Source organism: Crocuta crocuta, unplaced genomic scaffold (genome assembly GCF_008692635.1).
Source record: "Crocuta crocuta isolate KB4526 unplaced genomic scaffold, BGI_CrCroc_1.0 scaffold480, whole genome shotgun sequence".
Lineage (NCBI taxonomy): Eukaryota > Metazoa > Chordata > Mammalia > Carnivora > Hyaenidae > Crocuta > Crocuta crocuta.
In genome coordinates this window covers 177,104-198,634 of record NW_027532418.1, presented here as the reverse complement: position 1 = coordinate 198,634, position 21,531 = coordinate 177,104, and the positions used below count along the sequence as shown (strand labels likewise).

Here is a 21,531-nt window from a genome sequence, read left to right as displayed (position 1 = left end):
TTTTGAGGTATGTTGATAGGATTCAGGGGTGTATGAAGCCCTAAATTTATGTTTTGATTATATATGATTTTTCTATGAAAATAACCTATAGATTTCAACAGATTTTCAAATGTATCTGTAATCTCCAAAGTCTCACACACATCTCAGTAATGTTTAGGCAAGATATTTCACCTCTCTCAGCCCTTGCTTCTTTTTGTGAATTTAGACTAAAGAACTTGAAATGAAGATTCTAAGTATTGCCATAAGAATAAAACTGATAATGTAAATCTAAGGAGATTCATTGCACTGGATACCTTGGAGTAGTTTTCCCAAGATTTAAGTATTGGTTACTTAGTTTCTTCTTCACAGCGGTCTTCATTTCCTGGTTTCTCAAAGTATAAATAAGTGGATTCAGAAAGGGGGTGAAGATTGTATAGAAAACAGACAGAACTTTGTCCACCAGGAAGTTGGTGAAAGGCCACACATAGATGAAGATGCAGGGCCCAAAGAACATTAACACAACTAGGAAATGTGCAGTACAGGTAGAAAAAACCTTAGATGATCCTGTGGAGGAGTGGTCCTTGATAGTAACAAGAACAATGATGTAGGAGGTAAGCAAAAGCAGAAAACTTACAAGAGCAATCACACCACTAGTTGAGATCATGAAGATTCCAAGAACATAGATATCTATACAAGCCAGCTGGATGACCAAAGGAAGGTCACAGAAGAAACTATCTACAACATTGGGACCACAGAAGGGTAAATAGAGAGTAAAAGCTAACTGGCTCATTGTATGCAGGAAGCCCACTGTCCAAGAAGTCACCACAAGCCCAACACACACTCTTTGGCTCATAATTCTTGAATAATGGAGAGGTTTGCATATAGCAATGTACCTGTCAAAAGACATGGAGATCAGCAGCACAATCTCAGTCCCAGTGAAAAGGTGCAAAAAGAAGATCTGAGAAATGCAGCCCTCAAAGGAGATGGTCTTATGCTCAGCCAAGAAGTCCATGATCATCTTTGGAGTGGCAAAGGAGGACAGGCACATGTCAATGAGAGAGAGGTTGCTGAGGAAGAAATACATGGGGGAGTGAAGGTGTGGGGTGGATAGGACTGTGTGCAAAATCAAGCAGTTGCCCAACATAGTTATTAGATAGAAAACAGAAAACATTACAAAGAAAAAAATCTGGAGCTCAGGAGAATCAGTAAGTCCAAGTAATACAAATTCAGACACTCCAGAATGGTTGAATCCCTCCATGATCTGCAGACTCTGCTCTGTAATAACAAAATAGGACAAAATAACAGAGCTAGAAGATGTGACACTTCTACAATTACACATGAAAGAATTACGATATCAATTTATTATTCACAAGAAAATTGACTAACTAAAAGCCAACTAATTATTATCTCAGTAAAGATTTTTCCTTTTGGGACGAATTTAACCATTGGTATCAGATATCACTTCAAATGAACAACTTCTTGGTTTTGACCAACATCACATTTTGGGTTATATTCATCACATACTCACACACTAATATTCCCATTCTGAGTACTAAGGATATACGTAACCCATACTTATAAAGGAAGATTACACTAAGTGTGCTCTACTTAATAAGTCGGGTATATGAAAAATTAAATGAGGGTTGAAATCTCCAAGCTTTCTGTTAAACAATAACAATATAATTATGTCAAATCCATTATTGTTGAACACTGGATTTAACTAACAGTTTAACATAACAATTTCAGAAAACCCATTTAGTGTATCCTAGAGGGTAATAAATGATTCTTCTAGTGGTCTCCTGTTTTCTCAGCTACAGAAAATGCCAGTTCTATTCTTACTGGCAAATTTTCAAATTGTTTTCTCACTATTGATAAGTACTATTCTTAATATTTCATACATAAATAAGTTAATTTCTTAATTCCATAAAACTGTTGATAACCAAAAGGTAAACCTATATGAGTTTTTCTCAATTTTACTTTATGATCCCATAGAAACATTTTTAAAAGAGAGAGAGAATATCCCTCCATCTCACGCTACTCCAACAAAGCTATTTTTTTAGACTAGAAAAAAAATATTCTAAGATTGGACAAGGAGATATATAAGATTAGTGTTGGGCATCCTGGAGTACCAGAATATAAGTTGCTCAAAACCAAATAAATTAAAAATCCGCTAAGATGGTGGTATTTCAAAGTGACATAGGACCCATTTGAGGGGAAGAAGACATGTTAAGGACGTGGACTCATTTTTCAAAACTGAGTTTGTGATTTGCAGCACATTTCAAGTTCTGTAAATATCTTCTAAGATTTTTTTTTTTTTTAAGTAAACTCCTTTTTTCCCATGAGAAAAAATTTAGGCTTCATCACCATTCACACATACTCAAATTGTTCTTTCAATATTGATAAATATTTGTAAACTTTATCAGAGAACCATAGTCTAGAACTATTAAAACTGAACTGTGGCAAAGTAGTTCAAAGGATTAAGGTGTCCTTACCTTGCTGTGTGATCTTGCTCTCCCCTTAATCTTGATCTTAGCCCCTGTAAGATGTGGCTCTTTACCTGAGAGAATTAAATTAAATAGTCTGTAGAAAGCACTTATCATATTTCCTGGGAAACATTTAAGAATTCTCTGGGTTTCAAAATTCATAGTTAAGAACACTGTTCAGAAATAATCAGCGTGTTTTAGTCCATTAATATTAATAATTACAGTAAAAATATTCAAACCTAGTTTCAATTCAGGGATTTAGGAAAAGGCATGTTCTTACAAAAATCATTTCATCTTTTTGAAGTTAAGTTACCCCATTTTAAATAAAAATTATGAATACCTTGATATATTAAATGCACTGAAAATACTCAGCCTTACACCTTTGAATATTTCTTCTGTTTCCATAACTTAATAATGTAATTAGTAATGGGAACTCAGAAGCTGTTATACTATATATATACATATATACATACATACACACACATATAAGATGAATATATTGTATATTCATTGTAAGTGAATAAACAGTTGTCAGAATTTTTTCTCCTTTCATCTCCAGAATTCATATTTAATTCCTATTTCATGGAATCATCTATATGTCTTCAACTCTTTTTTCTTTGCTGCTACTCCATTATATTTGCTCTATAGAATTATTAAATACATTGTTTCTGCCACCTGAAGAACACAAACCACGACTTCTTCTCAAGATCCTTAATGTTATTTCCAGATTTTAACATACCAGTTTTACATCAGGAATCTAAAACACCATGTAGTTCGAGATTCACAAGCCTACTGAAATCACCATCGTTCTTAGGAAGCATCAGAAGCCTGGAGTATGGATATAGGCTTTTCCTATTCCTGATATAAAAGCCTCTAGAAGGCAGTGACATTCAGGAGATGAAGGATTAAACGCTCCTGTCTACTGCAGTGGGAGTTATTAAAATGTTGAGCTGACTTTTCCCAAAGTTGCAAGAATTGTGGAGTGTGTCTTTGCTATCTAAAGTGAGGATACACTCATGATGAAGCAATGTTCATTAGAGAAAGCACCAGTGGGACTGGACTAGAGGGACACCTTCGAGCAATATCAAGGAGTATTTTAGTGGCAAAAAATTGCTCCTTTGAACATAGAAATACTCCCACCTTTATGCCACAGTGGTCAGTGTGTCAAAGTTGGAAAATAACTCTTTTAGGCTAAGATTCTTTGTCACCAAAAAAAACACCAACACCAACAACAAAAACTTACTGGAAGAATCATATAAAGGAATAATCATGTATTAAAGTTTTTGACAGGGCACTAAAAATCAGTTTAGGCTAGTAGGTATAATGATATCTGCCACCACCGGCAGGTGAAATCTGGGGAAGAAGTTGGAAAGCCCACAGTAACAAGAGTTAAGACAGGTACTTCACAAGTACCCTAGAAAAATGGTGTATGAATTAAATAACACAAATAAATGTAAAGCATTTAGCACAATGCCTAGCATAAAGTAGTGAATAAAATATAGAGTAACTAGCAGAGATGATTCAATTAACATTTTTTTTTGAAATGTACATGACACATAATTCAGGAAAATGCTAGATATAGATTCCAACCTGAAACCATAACTGAGGGTCTTCCCATATTGATTTGAAGGCCAATCATTCATTTGTGGATTGCTCTCCAAACACAGCTTTCTCCTCAAGTACCTCAGTAATTTGAACTCCTCAGAGCTATGATACCTATCCCAGAAGACTAGTAGCAGAGTTCAAGGAAATCTTCCCTAGATGACCACATTTCTTGCAGACTTTGAAATAATAAACAACTTACAAACATTTTTTAAATTTCTGTAAAGAGAAAGAAAGGCGATTTTTTAAAAGCCAACCAACATAAAAGAAGCTGCAAAAATTCACTAAATTTTAAATATTTTCCCAATTTTTAAATTTTTTTAATTTTTATTTTATTTATTTATTTTAAGAAGAGGGGCAGAGAGAGAGTGAGAGAATTCTGTGTCATTAATTAGCAAGGAGACTGATGCAGGGTTTGAACTCATGAACCATGAGATCATGACCTGAGCTGAAACCAAGAGTCGGATGCTTAACCAACTGAACCACCCAGGCACCCCAATATTTGCCCACTTTAAAACAAAAGGTAAGTGTACACAGACATTACCAGCATCGGCCTGGAAAGGTTAAGAGAACTAATAGAAAGATAATAGAAATAAAAGATAATTCAGAAAGAGTATAAAGGAGTTTGGGGGCATTATGCAACTGTTCTGTATCTTGGCTATAGTGGTGGTTACAGTGGTGGAGTCTATACATGTGTTAAAATTCATAGCACTGCATACCAAAAGAAACCAAAATCAATTTTACTTTAAGAGAATTTATATAGTAGAATTTTGGAAAGCAAAACCAGATAATTTTGCTTACAAAGAAAGTGAATACAACCATGAGCTTTCTTATAAACCAACAATAACCTAATAAAATATATAGTAAAAAAGCCTTTTCAGATAAGCAATAGAATACATAAATAAGAGTAATCTTAATCAGAAAGATGTTGGATCTATGTGACAAGCTATAATGCTCTACAAAAGGAAAAACAAAGGATATGCTGTGTAATTGGAAGGAAAAACACAACATCACTCAGCAATTTTTTTTAAATGTACAATNTTTCTTTGGCAAAATAAGCCCATACTGCCTGCCCGGAATCGCCATCTTGCTCCCGTCTCCGCTGAACGTGGCCCCACTCAGCAATTTTTTAATTGAAGTACAATAGCATACAGTATTATATTTTCAGGTGCACAGTGTAAAGACTGAACCAATCTATATGTTACTCAGTGTTCATCGTTGTAAGTGTAGCCACTATCAGTCACCAATGTACCACATTATATTAGTAACTATATTCCCTATGCTGTACTTTTATCTCTGTGACTTTATTTTATACTAAAAATTTGTACCTCTTAGTCCCCTTTATTTCACTCACCCCCCTCCACACCTTTGGTAACTACCAGTTCTCTGCATTTAAGAGTCTCGGGGGGGAGGGGGTGTCTCTTTTTTCTGTTTGTTTATTTCTTAAATTCCACAGTGAGGGCACTTATATGGTGTTTGTCTTTCTCTAACCAACTTACTTCACTTAGCATAACACTCTCTAGCTCCATCCATGTCACTGCAAATAGCAAGACTTCAATTTTTATACCTGAATAATATTCTGTGTGTGCGTGCGTGTGTGTGTGTGTGTGTCTGTGTGTGTACACACCACATCTTCTTTTACCACTTATCAGTTGATGGACATTTAGGCTACTTCTATATTTTGCTTATTATAAATGCAGTAAACATAAAGGTGCATATCTTTCAAATTGGTATTTTTGTGTTTGGGTGTAGGTAAGTACCCAGTAATGAAATTACCAGATCATATGGTGTGTCTATTTTTAATTTTCTGAGGAAACTCCATACTGATTTCCACAGTGGCTACACCAGTTGCATTCCCACCAATAGTGCATGAGGGTTCCTTTTTCTCCACATCCTAGCCAACACTTGTTTCTTGTGATTTTTATTTTAACCATATTGACAGATGTGAGTTGATATCTCATTATGGTTTTGATTTGCATTTCCCTAATGAATTGTCTGTTGACCATCTGTATATCTTTGGGAAAATGTCTAATCAGGTTCTCTGTCCATCATTTAATCAGGTTGTTTGGGGGGTTTTTTGATGTTAAGTTGAATAAATTATTTTTGTATTTTAAATATTAGCCTCTTATCACAGATATCATTTAATATCTTGTATTCAGTAGGTTGCTTTTTTATCTTTTTGTCATAGTTTCTTTCACTGTGCAAAAGCTTTTTATTTTGACGTAGTCCCAATGGTTTATTTTTCTTTTGTTTTGCTTATCTCAGGAGACCTATCTAGAAAAATGTTTCTATGGAAGATATCAAAGAAATTACTACTGATTTCTTCAAAGAGTTTTACAGTTTCAGGTGTTGCATTTACGTCTTTAATCCATTTTGAGTTTATTTTCATGTATGGTTATGAAAATGTTCCAGGTTCACTTTTGCATGTAGCTGTCCAGTTTCCCAGGAACAGGTCTCTTTATTAAAAAAACTTTCTTTTCCCCATTGTGTATTCTTGCCTCCTTTGTCATAGATAAATCGACCATGTAAGTGTGGGTTTATTTTTGTGCTATTTTCTTCCATTGATCTACGTGTCTGTTTTTGTGCCAATACTGTTAGAGTTAAATGGGAAAGGAAAGAAGCCTTGGTTCTTTTTGCTGCCACTGTGAAGAATAACAGGACAGGAAAATACAAGTGAAAAAGAGCAAAGTTTTATTAAAGTACACTCCAAGGGAGGAACGAGCCAGTCAAGAGAGACAAAAGCCCCTGAAACTCTGAGGTATGAGCTTATATCAGTTTTTTCTTCTGTGTGGGCCTACAGTAGCAACATTTGAGTGACAGGCCTAGATTATATAATAATTAGCCAACCATGCATGTCCTTTATCAAGATGTATTTGAAATCCCTGCACAGGGTAGGAAACCACAACAATATTTCTATTCTAGAGACAGAGGTCAAATAAGAACAAGTGGCTCCTTTCTGCACAAGTGCAACAAATACAACAAATTTAACTCTTCTTCTGCTAGGATGCTGTAATGCAAACCAACTGCTAAATGAGTGGAATGGAGTGGTCCCAGGGTGGCCCTTCATTGGGGCTCTCTGTCAAGACTTCTAAGTCCATTCTCCTGTTGCACATGCTGAGCTTCCTGCCTAGAAAGTACCATGCTATTCTGATTACTACTTCTTCATAGTATATCTTTTTGCTAAAATTTATTTATTTATTTTGAGAGAGAGAGAGTGCAAGCAAGACAATGGTAGAGAGAGAGAATCCCAAGCAGGCTCTGTACCGCCAGCCCAGAGCCCAATGTGGGGTTCAAACCCATGAAACCATGAGATCATGCATGACCTGAGCCAAAACCAAGAGTCAGACCCTAAACTGATTGAGCCACCCAGATGCCTTTGAGGTATATCTTTAAATCTGGGGTTGTAATATCTCCAGCTTTGTAATTCTTTAAGACTACTTTGGTTATTCAAGGTCTTTTGTGGTTCCATGCTGGAGTCCAGCTCTGGCTGGGTCCAGGGGTCCCTGAAGGATGGACGGTGTCGGCGAGGGAGGGAGTGAGAGAGCCACGAGAATCTTTCTGGTCACCTGGCAGGCATCTCTGTCCTGTCGGTTTTGGTATCTTTATTTATAGGTCAAATGTTAACATGGCGTCAGAAAATGGAATTTGTACAATGGATAGTTCTCTGTGATAAGATATTTTTGGAAAGTGTACAGAAACAGGTTTTACAGAACCATTCTTACAAAACTGCCCAAATTATAGTGAGATTGAGTAACTAAGAAAATAACAGTGTGTTCACATTTTAATACCATTAAAATTAAGTCATAAGTTTGTAGATACTCTTATCCATCCTCATCACAGCTGCCAGGGTAAGGGAAGGTGTTTGTGGAATACATAGTATATCTTAGGGAAGGGACTGCTATACATCATCGTTAGCAAAGGTATATGTGGTAACTTATGTTCTGCTCTTATCTGTTCCTTCTTTCTAAGTTAGGCTCTTTGTCTCTGGGTAAGACTTAATTGTCCAGTTATATGTTTTATGACACCGGAGAGCCAACCATACCTTTAAAGAGTTTAGCTCATTTCCAATACATAGAATAGCTTCTTTAAGCACATCTACCTTTGTGTCTAGTTTTATGATTTCTTGAATAGCTAAGGCATGAGAGACATTTTTGGTTATTTGATTTACATGTTGAGCTGTATGAACCTCTGGGACTAACGCAACCATAGAAACAGAATTGTACACGTAAAGGTCAGTCTTTTATGAGTAAGGACCATTAGCCTGTTCATAGCTCAAGGGAAAGTATGGAGGGAAACAGGACCTGCTGGAGACATGATATCTGTTCCTGTAATCAAAAGAAGAAGTTCCCACAATAAGTTCCTTCAGAAGGTGCAAACATCATACCAGGGCCAGAATAAAGGGACAAGTCACTCCCGATACTGATCAACAAGGTACCTTGGGGGCTGGTGCTCACACGGAAATAATTGAGTTGGGGGTGGATATCGGTCATCATCTGATTGGCAAGAGACCATGCAAACTTGCTTTAACCTCGCCAGGAGCTTTCTTGACTAATGGGCTCAGAATGGCTCCCAATAGTTCCATACAAATTTTAGTATTATTTGTTCTAGTTCTGGTGAAAAATGTTGTTGTAGGTATTTTGATAGAGATTGCATTGAATCTGTAAGAATGCTTTGGGAAGAATGGACATTTTAATATTAATTCTTCCAATCCATGAGCATTGAATATTTTTCCATTTGTTTGCATTTTCAGTTTCTTTCTTCAGTGTTTTATAGTTTTGGAGTATAGGTCTTTCACTTCCTTGTTTAAGTTTATTCCTACTTTATTTTATTCTTTTTGGTGCAGTTATAAATGGGATTGTTTTCTTAATGTCTCTTTCTGCTACTTCATTATTAATGTATAGAAATTTAACAGATTTTTGTATCTTTTGTATCTGCAAATTTACTGAATTTGTTTTAGTATACTTTTTTAGTAGAGTTTTAAGAGTTTTCTAAATATAATACCATGTCATCTGCAAATAGGGACCATTTTACTTCTTCCTTACCAAATTGGATACCTTTTATTTCTTATCTGATTGCTATTGTGAGGACTTCCAAGATAAGTTGAATAAAAGTGGTGAGAGTAGACATTCTCATCTTGCTCCTGATCTTAGAGGAAAAGTTCTGTTTTTTGCCCTTGAGTATGATGGGATAGTATAGCTGTGGCTTTGTCCCTTTGGCCTTTATTGAGATATGTTCCCTCTAAACCTACTTTGTTGAGGGTTTTTACCATGAATGGATGTTGCACTTTGTGTCAAATGTTTTTTTCTGTGTCTATTGAAATTATCATATGATTTTTAGCCTTTCTCTTGTTAATGCAATGTGTCACATTGATATGTAAATATGCAACTGCACTTGCATTCTGGGAATAAATGCCACTTGATCCTGGTGAATGATTCTTTTTGATATTTTGTTGGTTCAGATTGCTAATATTTTCTTCAGGATTTCTAAATCTGTGTTCATCAGAGATACTGGCTAGTAGGGGTTTTTTGTTTTGTAGTGTCTGTCTAGTTTTGGTATCAGAATAATGCTGACTTCATAGAATGAATTTGGAAGGTTTCCTTCCTCTTCTATTTTTTGGAATAGTTTCAGGACAATGGGTATTAATTCTTCTTTAAATGTGTACTAGAATTCACCTGTGAAACCATCTGGTACTGCACTTTTGTATCTGGAGAGTTTTTTGATTACTGATTCAAATTTGTTGCTAGTAATTGGTCTGTTCAAATTTTCTATTTCCTCATTCAGTTTTGGAATGATATATGTTTCTAGGAATTGGCATATGATTTTTCATAATATTTTCATAACCCTTTGTTTTTTATGTTATGGTTTTTATTTCTCTTCCATCATTTATTTCATTTATTTGAGTACTTTTTTCTTCGTATTAATGAGTCTGGCTAAAGGTTTATCAATTTGGTTTATTCTTTTTTAAGAATCAGCTCCCAGTTTCTTTTTTCTGTTCTGTTGTTGTTGTTGACACTATTTTATTTGTTTCTGCTTTTATCATTATTATTTCCTTCCTTCTGCTGGCTTTTGGCTTTGTTTCCCCTTCTTTTTCTAGGTCCTTTAGGTATAAGGTTAGGTTGTTGGGATTTTTCTTGTTTCTTGAGATAGGTCTATATTGCTATAAACTTTTAGAACAGCTTTTCCCACACCACCACACAATGGTTGTATTTTCATTTTGATTTTTCTCCATGTACTTTTTTTATTTTCTCTTTGGTTTCTTGGGTAACAATCATTATTTAGAAATACATTATTTACCTTCGATTTATTTGTTTTGCTTCCAGATTTTTTTCCTGTAACTGATTTCTAATTTCATACCATTGTGGTCAGAAAAGATGAATTTTACTATTTCAATCTTCCTTAATTTAAAATTTGTTTTGTGGCCTAATGTGTTCTATCTAGGAGATTATTCCATGTGTGCTTTAAAGAATGTGTTCTGTTATTTTGGGATGGAATGGTCTGTGTATATATATGCTTAGATTTTAATGACACAGAACTACATAGATCTGTTTCCTTGTTGATTTTGTCTGAAGGAACTATTGCATTGATATAACTGGGGTGTTAAAGTCCCCTACTATTATTGTATTATCATCAATTTTCTCCCTTTTTTCCTGTTAATAGTTGCTTTATATATTTAGATGCTCCCATTTAGGGTGCATAGATATTTGCAATTGTTCTATCCTCTTGTTGGAATTTTTCTTTTATCTCTCACTACAGTCTTTGCTTTAAAGTCTATTTTATTGGCCATAAGTATTGCTACCTCAGCTTTCTTTCACTTCCATTTGCATGATAAATGTTTTTCTGGCCCCTCACTTTCAATATGCATCTTTAGGTCTGAATGAGTCTCTCGTAGGCTGCATATAGATGGGCCTTGCATTTTATTTTTATTTTTTTATATTTTTATTTCTAGGAGAGAGAGAGACAGCGTGAGCAGGGGAGGGTCAGAGAGAGAGGGAGACACAGACTCTGAAACAAGCTCCAGGCTCTGAGCTGGCAGTCAGCACAGAGCCCGACGCGGGGCTCGAACCCACAAACTGCGAGATCATGACCTAAGCGAAAGTCAGACGCTTAACCGACTAAGCCACCCAGGCGCCCCGGGTCTTGCATTTTAATCCATTCTGTCACCCTTTGTCTTTTGACCACAGCATTTAGTTTATTTACATTTGAAGTAATTATTTATGGGTATGTACTTACTGCCATTTTGTTACTTGTTTTCTGATTGTTTTTGTAGTTCTGTTCTTTTGTCTCCTCGCTTCTGGTTTTATGGCTTTCCTTATTTATGCTTGGATTTTCTTTCTTTTTTGTGGGTGTATCACAGGTTTTTGATTTGTGGTTACTATCAGTTTCATGTATATCATCTTAGGCATATAGCAGTCTGTATTAAGTTGATGGTCACTTAGTTAAATTCTAAAAACACTAAATTTTAACTCAACCCCCCCTTTTATGTGTATAACCTTTTACATCCTTTTGTGAATCCCTTGATTAATTTTTGCCAATATAATTGATTTTTACTGCTTTCATGTTTTAACCTCCCTACATGTTTTATAAGTGATTAATCTACTACCTTATTATGTTTGCATTTACCTGTGAAACTTTTTCCTTTCATAATTTTTTTTACTGCCAATTATGGACTTTGCTTTCCACTCAAAGAATTCTCCTTAGCATTTCTTGCAAGGCTGCTTGAGTAGTAATGAACTCCTTTAACTTTATTTGTCTGGAAAACTCTCTATCTCTCCTATTCTGAATGATAGCCTTGCTGAATAGAGTATTCTTGGCTACAGGTTTTTCTCCTTTTAGCACATTTAATATATCACCAGTCCCTTCTGGGCTGCAAAGTTTCTACTGAAAAATCAGTTGATAGCCTTATGGAGTGTCCCTTGTATGTAGCTGTTCTCTTTTCTCTTGCTGCTTTTAAAATTCTTTATCATTACCTCTTGCCATTTTAATTATTATATGTCTTAATGTGGACCTCCTTGGGTTGATTTTGCTGGTGGCTCTTGTTCTTTCTAGATCAGATGTCTGTTTCCTTCACTAGATTTGGAAAGTCTTCAGCTATTATTTCTTCCAATATGTTTTCTTTCCCTTTCTCTTCTACTGGGATCCTTACAATGTGAATAACATTATGCTTGATGATGTCACTGAGTTTTCTTAACCTATTTTCATTTTTTATTCTTTCTTCACTTTAGCTTCACTACTTTCCATTACCCTGGCTTCCAGATTGCTGGTCCTTTCTTCTGCCTTCTCTAATGTGCTCTTGATTCCCTCTAGTGTGTTTATTTCCCTTATTGTGTTCTTTGTCTCAGACTGGTTCTTTTTACATTTGTGGTCTCTTTTTTGAAGGTCTCACTGAGATTCTCCACTCTTTTTCAAGTCCAGTGAGTATCTTTATAACCATCATTTTGTCTTTATCAGGTATATTTCTTATCTCCTTTTAAGCATTTTTGTTGTGATTTTGTTTGGTTCTTTCATTTGAGATATTATCCTGTCTTATTTTGTCTAACTCTGTTTCTATGTATTAGGAAAGTCAGCTATGAATCCTGATCTTGAATGTAGTGCCCTTATGAAGAAAAAGTCAGGTAGTGCCTTGTAATGCAAATACTCCCTGGTCATCAGAACCGGGCTTTCCAGGGGTGTCTTCTATGGGTCCATGCAGCCCAGTGTTGTAGCTGAGCCATGTTTCCTTCAGTTCAGTTGGCTGCAGTGACCCACTTTGCCTGCTGTGGGTACATATGGCAGGGTTTGGTCTTATGCTATTGAGAGTTCTGAGGCCTCCATGGGCTTATAGTTGGGGAGTGTCAGCGGTCAGGCTAGCTGTCTGTAGTCACGGTCAGTCTGTTACAGTTACTTGCACAAGGAGCTGCAGGACACTCCCTGGGGTGCCCACTGAGAGATTTTTGTTTGTTAGTGGTCCTGGCTTTCAGACCAGTTGTCTACCCCCAGTCCATCTGCCAGGGCTATAGTCACACTGAATCAGAGGGTGTTCTCCCTGTGTTTCCAGTTAAAAGGCGTGGCTGCTGGAACTGTGGGCACTCTGATATATGTGGTTATCTTCCCCGTTCCCCAGGACAGGAGTCACTTTGACGTGGCACTGTTACAGCACCAGGCTAGACCGCTGATGGAGAAACCAAGCAGCACTCAGAGATCCTAGTGGATTGGAGTTTTATTTACATCCATGGCCTCAGAGGAGACAGTCACTCCAAAGGTCTGAGCCACGCACAAGCAGGTGAGGTAATTTATGGTTTTGTCTTTTCCACATTCCTGGCAATTTGTCATGTGCAGCAAGCAGAGCAGGAAGAACCCAGAAGAGGAGTCTCTAGGTAGGGACTGGAGTTCCCTTGTTAGCCCTAATAGCCATCTTATGGTACAACTTTATTTTCCCAACAGCCCCAGTCTCTGCTGGGGCTGCCTGCATGGCATGTCAGGTCAGGAGCTGCTTTACAGGGACCCCATAAGTGGGTAGGTCTGGCTGGGAATGCAGGGGTGGGGAACATACTAGCAAGATAGGTGAAGAGTATTCATGCTGGTTCCCACAAGTACCTGGGCTATCTAGGTTGGGGGAGGAGAAGAGAAATGGTGTCCATCAGCACTTTTATTTTTGGAGAAATCTTCTAAACTTCCCTTCCTTTCCTAGATTAGTAAGTAAATCTCCTTCATATATATCCAGGTACTTTTCAAACTACTGTATCTATTGTGTTTTTCATTTGGTTATTTCTTATGCTGGCTATATGGTTATATGTTATGGTAACTCAGTTTCCTATTGCCCTCCCGCACTCCTAGAGGTTATAGAGCTAAGCCCACTCATTTTTAAAATACTTGGAGTTAAGCCCCACTCCTCCTCCTAGTGTGAGTCCCCCATGCTTGGGGTGTCTGGGGTGCCTGAAGAGTGGTCTAATCCTCTCACTACTCCATGTTTGTGGTTTACCTCCCATGGACGATTAGTTTCTTAAAGAGGTTTGGTTTCCAACGACATCTCTGCGGCTCCTATTCTTTTCAATGTGGTCTCTTTATGATTAACTGCAGAGGTCTGTTCTGCCCTTCTCAGAGTTAGTTGTATGAATGTAGCTATTATCTCAGTGGGTCCACAGGATAAAGTTAAGTTTAGGATCCTCTTGTTCCACCATTTTCCTGACCTCCTCCAACAAGTAAGTATCAATGAATTCTATAAAAGATTTTTTTGAGTTAACAAAATAATTCCAAAGTCTGTCTAGTCTAGAGGCAACTCAGGTGAAATTAGAAATAATACTTTGGGGCACCTGGGTGGATCAGTCAGCTGAGCATCTGACTTTGGCTCGAGTCATGGTTTCATGGTTTAAGCCCTGCATCATGGTCTGTGCTGACAGCTTACAGCCCGGAGCCTGCTTCAGATTCTGTGTTTCCCTCTCTCTCTGCCCCTCCTGGGCTCACACTCTGTTAANGACGGAGGAACAAGGGGGAGAAGAAGGGCGGAAATGGTGGGGGAAAGGGAGAGAAGCAAACCATGAGAGACTCTTGAATGCTGACAAAAACTGAGGACTGATGGATGTGGGGGGAGGGGGGGATGGGCATGGAGGAGGACACTTGTGGGGATGAGCACTGAGTGTTATGTGGAAACTAATTTGACAATAAACTATTAAAAAAAATAGAAAAAGAACTGAAAAAGTAATGGGTAAGGATGTTGCAAATTTGATAAAAGTTATCCTCACATAGATCCAAACAACAAAATATAGGGAAAATCACTATTATATATATCATAATGTAACTGCTGAAAATAAAATGAAAAATTGTTAAAAAGCCAGAGAAAAGGTAATACACGATACAGTAGGAAGAAACAAAGATAGATAAAAGCATGACTACAGATTTAGTAGTCATTCTGCTAATAAATCCCAAAAGTATGCACAAATAAAAAGGCAATGGAGTGGGATATTTGAAACATTTAAAAGAAGGTGGGGGTAGCAGGACTCTGTCAACCTAGAATTCTATAGAATTTCTATCAAGAAAGTCATTCAAAAAAATATGAGTTTTCAAAAACTGAATTGCTGAAAATATAATGCATTGCAAGTAGACCTGTAGTGGGTGAAAGCTAAAGGCAAGTTTTCAGGTAGAAGGGAAATGATCTCAGATACAAAAAGGAAGAAATAATAAAATATTAAATATATATGAGTAAATATGTAAGATTTTCTTCTCATTTTTAAACTCTAAAGCAAAAATAGTAACAATATGCTATAGGTTCTATAATATGTATAGCAAACAAAATGTATGAAAATAGTAACACAAAGGAACAGGAAGGTAGAAATGGAAATATACTATTCCAAATTACAATTTAGTTAAAGTTATATTAATTTGTAATATATAAATTAAGAATATATATTATAATTCCTAGAACTTGGAGAAGAGAAAAAACAATATAGCTGATTAAAGATAGATATAAAATGGAATCGTAAAATACTCAAGGCAGGAAAAGAGGGAAAAAAATAGAAAAAAAGCACAAGGTGATAGATTTATAAACAATACTGATGAGTACATTAAGTATAAATGAAATAAACCATGTATTATGGAATAATACCATATATTATTCCATTTATACCAGATGGAATAAACCATATATTGCAAACTACAAGTGAGCCACAAATATACTTAAAAACTATCCACATTTTAAAAAGTAAACCCTTGAAAATTGTTTAAAAATATTTTATTCAACGAAATGTATCTAAATATTACTTCAATATATAGTCGATGCAATCTTTTTTATATTCTTTTTCATTCTAAGTCTTTGAAATCTGATATGTATACATAGCACACCTCAGGTCAGACTAGCCAGAACTTCAGTGGTAAATAGTTGCATGTGGCTTGTACTTACCTTATTAGATGGTGCAGGCCTAAGTACTCCAATTAGATTTTTTCAGAATTGATAAAAAAAGATGGTGTTAGATCCTGACCACAAGAAACCCATTTCAAATGTGAAGATACAAATGATTTAAAAATCAAAAAATCATACAAACATGAATTAAAATTCCAAAATGGGTATATTAAAATCAACCAAGTAGACTTCAGTACAAGTAATATTATGAAAGACAAATATTATGAAAGAAGGGAATAAATGACAAAGAGGTCAATAACTCAAGGGAAAATAACAATCCTGAATATGTATGCATCTAATAACAGATCTTTGAAATAGACAAGCAAAAACTGGTAGAATTAAAAGGAAAACTAGAGAAATTTCAATGCCTCTACCTCAGTAAATGATAGAATGAGTAGACAGAAAATTAGTAAGGATATAGAAGACTTGAACAACATTATCAACCAGCTTGTTTTAATTGAGACATCTAGCAACTGCAGTAAACAACTTCTTTTAAAGTGTTAGGAAATATTAAGGCCTTAATAAATACAAAAGAATTGAAATGCAAAATAATGTGTTTTAATTACAATGTAATTAATTGATTTGGAAATCAGTAAGAGAAAGCAGTCTGAAAAATCCCAAACATTTGGAAATATATTTCAAAATACATTTTATTTTGAATAGTGTATTTCAAAATGAAGAAGAAATCACAATAGAAATGAAATATTTTTAAATGAATAAAAATGGAAACATGACATCAAAAATTTATGGGATGCATCTAAATCAGTGCTTAGAGGAAAATGTATGCCATTAAATGCTCATATTAGAAAAGAACAGTCCTCTCTGGCATTCTGTCCTGCAAATTGTACATGTTGAGTTCTCCCCCTAGAAATTCAGGCACTTCTCCTTAACAGAGACTCCTCCAAGTTTCCTGTTCTTCATTGTTCCCAGAAATTCTCTCAGGAAAATAAGTTAGGCAACCATAGAACTTACCTTGTTTGGTTTTTGGTTTTACCATCTCTTGCCTGATGTTCAGTGTCTTGAAATCCGTTTTGTAGATTTGTTGTTGCCCTAAGCAGGAGGGTAAATGCAACTCATGCAACTCCATCTAAATCAGAATGAGAAATCCTGGTTTTAAAAACTGGTTAAAAGCTCTAAATATAAATGACAGAGTTTATTTACTCCATATGGCAATAGTGTTACAAATCAAATGGATAAAATGAACACACCTATTTTTAAAAGTAAAGCAATTCACCTGAGAACTGAATACATGAAAAAATATATTTGATCAATGAACACAGTTTATAATAGTTAAAATAGAAACCTCTACTAAATATAATACTTTGGTCTTTTCCAAATGGCACATCTTTAAAAGAGACCAAATACTACTATTAGAAATAATGAGGACAGATAATTTCATATATTTTTGGTGGAAAATTAAATTGATAGAATCTCTCTATATGTCAGTGTTTATACCTTGTGACCTAATAATCGTGCTTCTAAATATTTATTCCCAGAAAATAAATAATTGTGCAAAGTTGCATTTGAAACATTTTTATATAAACTTAGCTTAAAATAACAAAAATATAGGGGCGCCTGGGTGGCTTAGTCGGTTAAGCGTCCGACTTTCGCTTAGGTCATGATCTCGCGGTTCGTGGGTTCGAGCCCCGCGTCGGGCTCTGTGCTGACTGCCAGCTCAGAGCCTGGGGCCTGTTTCAGTCTGTGACTCCCTCTCTCTGGCCCTCCCCTGCTCACGCTCTCTCTCTCTCCTAGAAATAAATAAAAATATTTAAAAAAAAAAAGATTATTTAAAGAGTATTGTGATCTATATGTACTTACTTGAAATATAACCTTAATACTAAAAGAACAAGTTTTAAACTCCATATATGATCCAATTTTAATAAAAATTGTAACTTATTTATACATGTAAACTGACAAAATTTTAATATTAGGTATTTCTGAGTGATTTAATTTTCACATTATTCTTTAATTCATTAATAAATATTCACAGGCACCTTCTTTGTTACAGTAGTAGACAAATCTGTGCTTTCATGATATATAACATTGTGAAGACAAACAATAAAATAAGTATATGGGACATAGGTCGTGTTAAAAAATGATAAGTGCTATGAAAAAAAGTATTTCACAGAAGGGGGATATGGTATATTGTGGAAATGGGTTATAAATTTCAATATGGTAGTCAGGGAAGGTTTCACATGGAAGGTGATCTTTGCAGAAAGGTCTGAAAAAAACTATGAAGTGAGTCATGCCAATATCCTGGGAAAGCACATTCCAGACAGAGAAAACAAGTTAGAGGTCCTAAGGAGGGAATAGCCTAGTATGTTCAAGCGTCAAGAAGCCAGTAGGGTTGAACAGGGTCAGTGAGATGGGATGTAGTAGGATAAGAGGTCAGAGAATGAAAAGGCATAGGAGTTGGGGCATACATACAGGGTCACATAGACTTTTATAAGTAAAAAGGAAATACTTTTAGTTCTTACTTTAACTAAGATGGAAGTCATTGAGGATCTTATTTTGTTTCAAGTTTTTATTTAAATTCTAGTTAGCTAACACATAGTGTAATACTGTATGTAATATTACACAAATACCCTCATTAATACCCATTATTCATTTAGTCCATCTCCTACCCACCTCCCCTCCATCAACCCTCAGTTTGTTGTCTATAGTTAAGGTCTTTTAAGGTCTGCCTCCCTATTTTTTTTTTCTCGTCCTTCTCCTATGTTTATCTATTTCTTAAATTCCACAGATGTGTGAAATCATATAGTATTTATCTTTTCTCTGGTTTTGCTTGGCATAATACACTATAGCTTGATAGATGGGCACACACACATCTGTGTATTACACATCTGCTTTTCTATTCATCAGTCAATGGACATTTGGGCTCTTTCCATAATTTGGTTATAAACATTGGGGTGCATGTGTCCCCTTGAATCAGTGTTTGTGTATCCTTCGGGTAAATACATAATAGTGCAATTGCTGGATTGTAGGGTAGTTCTATTTTCAACTTTATGAGGAATCTCCATACTGTCTTCCAGAATGGCTGTACCAGTTTACATTCCCACCAACAGTGTAAGCAGGTTCTCCTCTGCATCCTCAACCACATCTGTTGCTTCTTGTGTTGTTAATTTTAGCCATTCTGACAGGTGTGAGGTGATATCTATTGTGGTTTTGATTTGTATTTCCCTGATGATGAGTGATGTTGTATGGAAAGGAGACGATGACATTGGTGCACAATGTCAAATGCCGCTCAGAGGCACTACACTAATGCAGAATATTAATGGGGGGCCTGGCTCAGTCAGTTAAGCGATCAACTCTGGCTTAGGTCATGATCTCACAGTTCGTGAGTTCAGGCCCCATATTGGGCCCTGCACTGACAGAGCCTGGAGCCTGCTTCAGATTCTGTGTCTCCCTCTCTCTGCCCCTCCCCTGCTTCTGCTTTCAAAAGTAAATAAATAAAGATTAAAAAATATTAATACAGGAGCATATGTATGTGTAGTGGGGGGCAGAGGGTGTATGAGAACTCGGTATTTCCTGCTCAACTTTTCTGTACACCTAAAATCACAATAGAAAAGTCTACTAATTTTTAAACATAAACAATGTTTGAGGAGCTGTTCTGTAAAAAAAAAAAAGGGGGGGGAATGAGGTAACATGTAGAGGGGAAAAGGCAATGATGTTTTAATATGAAAGAAATGTGCTTATATACATGGAAAAAGAATCCAATTGGGAAGAAAAAGTTAATGATACAAAAGAGAGAAAAAAGAATAAGTGTCTTAGTAGCATAGAGGATGGATTCTGATGCACCGATGGGAGAGTTGATGTCTGTAGGAACAGGATCAAGTGACCCATTTTCTGGAGAGAAGAAAGGGAACATGGTCCCAGATGCAGGTATATGGGTAGATGTAGTGGTATGAGCTTGAGCAGTTCTCTTTTTGTTTTAGTGAAATAGGAAGCAACATGATGATAGTGGAACTGGAGGAGATATTTGAGAAAGGAGAACAGTTTTTATAGCCTGAATATTTTTTACCATGCATATGGCTTATATTCATGATTTTTAACTTTTGATTGTTTTTTAAAATAAAATGTAAAAAAGTCCTAGACTTCACATTTTTGGTTACATATTTTTTGGATGCTCTCCATTCAGTATACTCATAAAAGACTTGAATTTGGGTAAGTAAGTTTAATGGTGCAGAAAGGCAGTAGTAGAAGCAGCTTCTATTTTGCTAGAGGAGATCTGATAGGTACACAGTGCTCTGGATCATTCTCTTGACTCACGTTCTATAGCTAATGTGGTGGTATTTTTTCAGATAACAGAGGGCAAAGACTATAGCAAGAAGAGCTCCTCTGACAGCCAAGTTCTCCTGTGTTGTTCTGGGAGATATCTCTGGATGCCCAACTCATAGTCTGTTCTTCTAGGCCGTTAAGCTATTTTGTAAACATGTAATTCTCTAATATTAAATTATGCTGTGTTAAAAATAACTAGAATAGTTTCTGCTGTCTTCAATAGGTTCATGACTGGTCCACAAAAGAATTATTATACTTAGTTTGAAATCAACGAGGGATGATAGCTAGGAGTCATAAAAAGCTTCCAGGAATAATCATGAAGGTCTGGGAAAAAGGGAAATGTTTCCATGACCTTTTCACATGAAAATAACCAACTTTGGGGGTTCTGGCCCAACATAGCCACGTAGGAAGACCTCCATAAACACACCAAATTTACATTTATTTATACAGTAGTTCCTCCTGAAGAACTGAGGGCTGACTGAACAGTTTCTGCACAAATGAGTGGACAGCAAAAGAAAATGGCAGAAGAGACAGAGACCACAGTATGATGAAGGAAATACCCATCCCCAAAGCTGTGAACTGTAGTGGCTGGTATAATACTGAGGGACTATGAACAGATTCATCTGCCTTGGGGCATGGAATAAAAAAGCATGATTTAAAAGAACAACGACTATATTAGAGATCCAATCCTGGGGCTCCACCAAATGGCCAGAGGAGCTGCTGAAACTCTCTCTGGGTTGGTGAATGCCATGGTTTATACTCCACCTCCATATCAGGAATGGAGACTGTTGCAGGATCTAATATTGGCCTGCTGCCTCAGTGAGTCCCAGGTCCCCTAGCCCACCGCAGCCCTGTACACTCAGGGCCACAGAGTAGAAGCACAGTTTAAAGCAACTAGCATATACAAGAGCCAGGCCTAGAACTCTACCGAACAGTGAAGGAGGCTGCCGGTCAGAGGGGCTGGTGAGAGCCATGGTTTATACTACCCCCTACCTTAATAACCTAAACTGAAGCAGGGTCTAGGTGCCCTAAGCAACCTGCTGTCATAGCAAGCACTGGGGTCCCCCCGCCCATTCCAGCCCCAACTGTGCTACCAAGGTGGCTACAGGTTGCTACACACTGGAACCCCCCAGTCAGCAGTCAGTACACCTGCAGCTTTTGCACCAATGTGACTCAAGGGCAAAGCACCCTAGAACACTCCATGCCTGCACCACTTCAACTTCAGCCAGCGTGCTAGGGCTTCTCCAGTGCAGAATGCTCCAGGACTTCCCAGCTGATCATGCCTGCTTTGACTTCAGTAACCCCACCAAGAGCCAC

The 21,531-nt window shown here is 36.6% G+C and overlaps 1 protein-coding gene across 1 annotated transcript in view; it reads right to left on the bottom strand.

Annotated features, from left to right (window-relative positions):
* Positions 1–277: 277 nt before the first annotated feature.
* The window catches only part of LOC144243885 (olfactory receptor 4K2-like), a 60,721-nt gene continuing 39,467 nt past the window's right edge, over positions 278–21,531 (bottom strand). The window contains exons 2-4 of the mRNA XM_077779020.1: positions 16,909–17,023; positions 2,472–2,536; positions 278–1,254 (exon numbers count right to left, since the gene is read on the bottom strand). Of these exons, the coding sequence (XP_077635146.1) occupies positions 278–1,237 (960 nt within the window). The 5' untranslated portion in view covers positions 1,238–1,254; positions 2,472–2,536; positions 16,909–17,023. The remainder of the gene's footprint in view (positions 1,255–2,471; positions 2,537–16,908; positions 17,024–21,531) is intronic.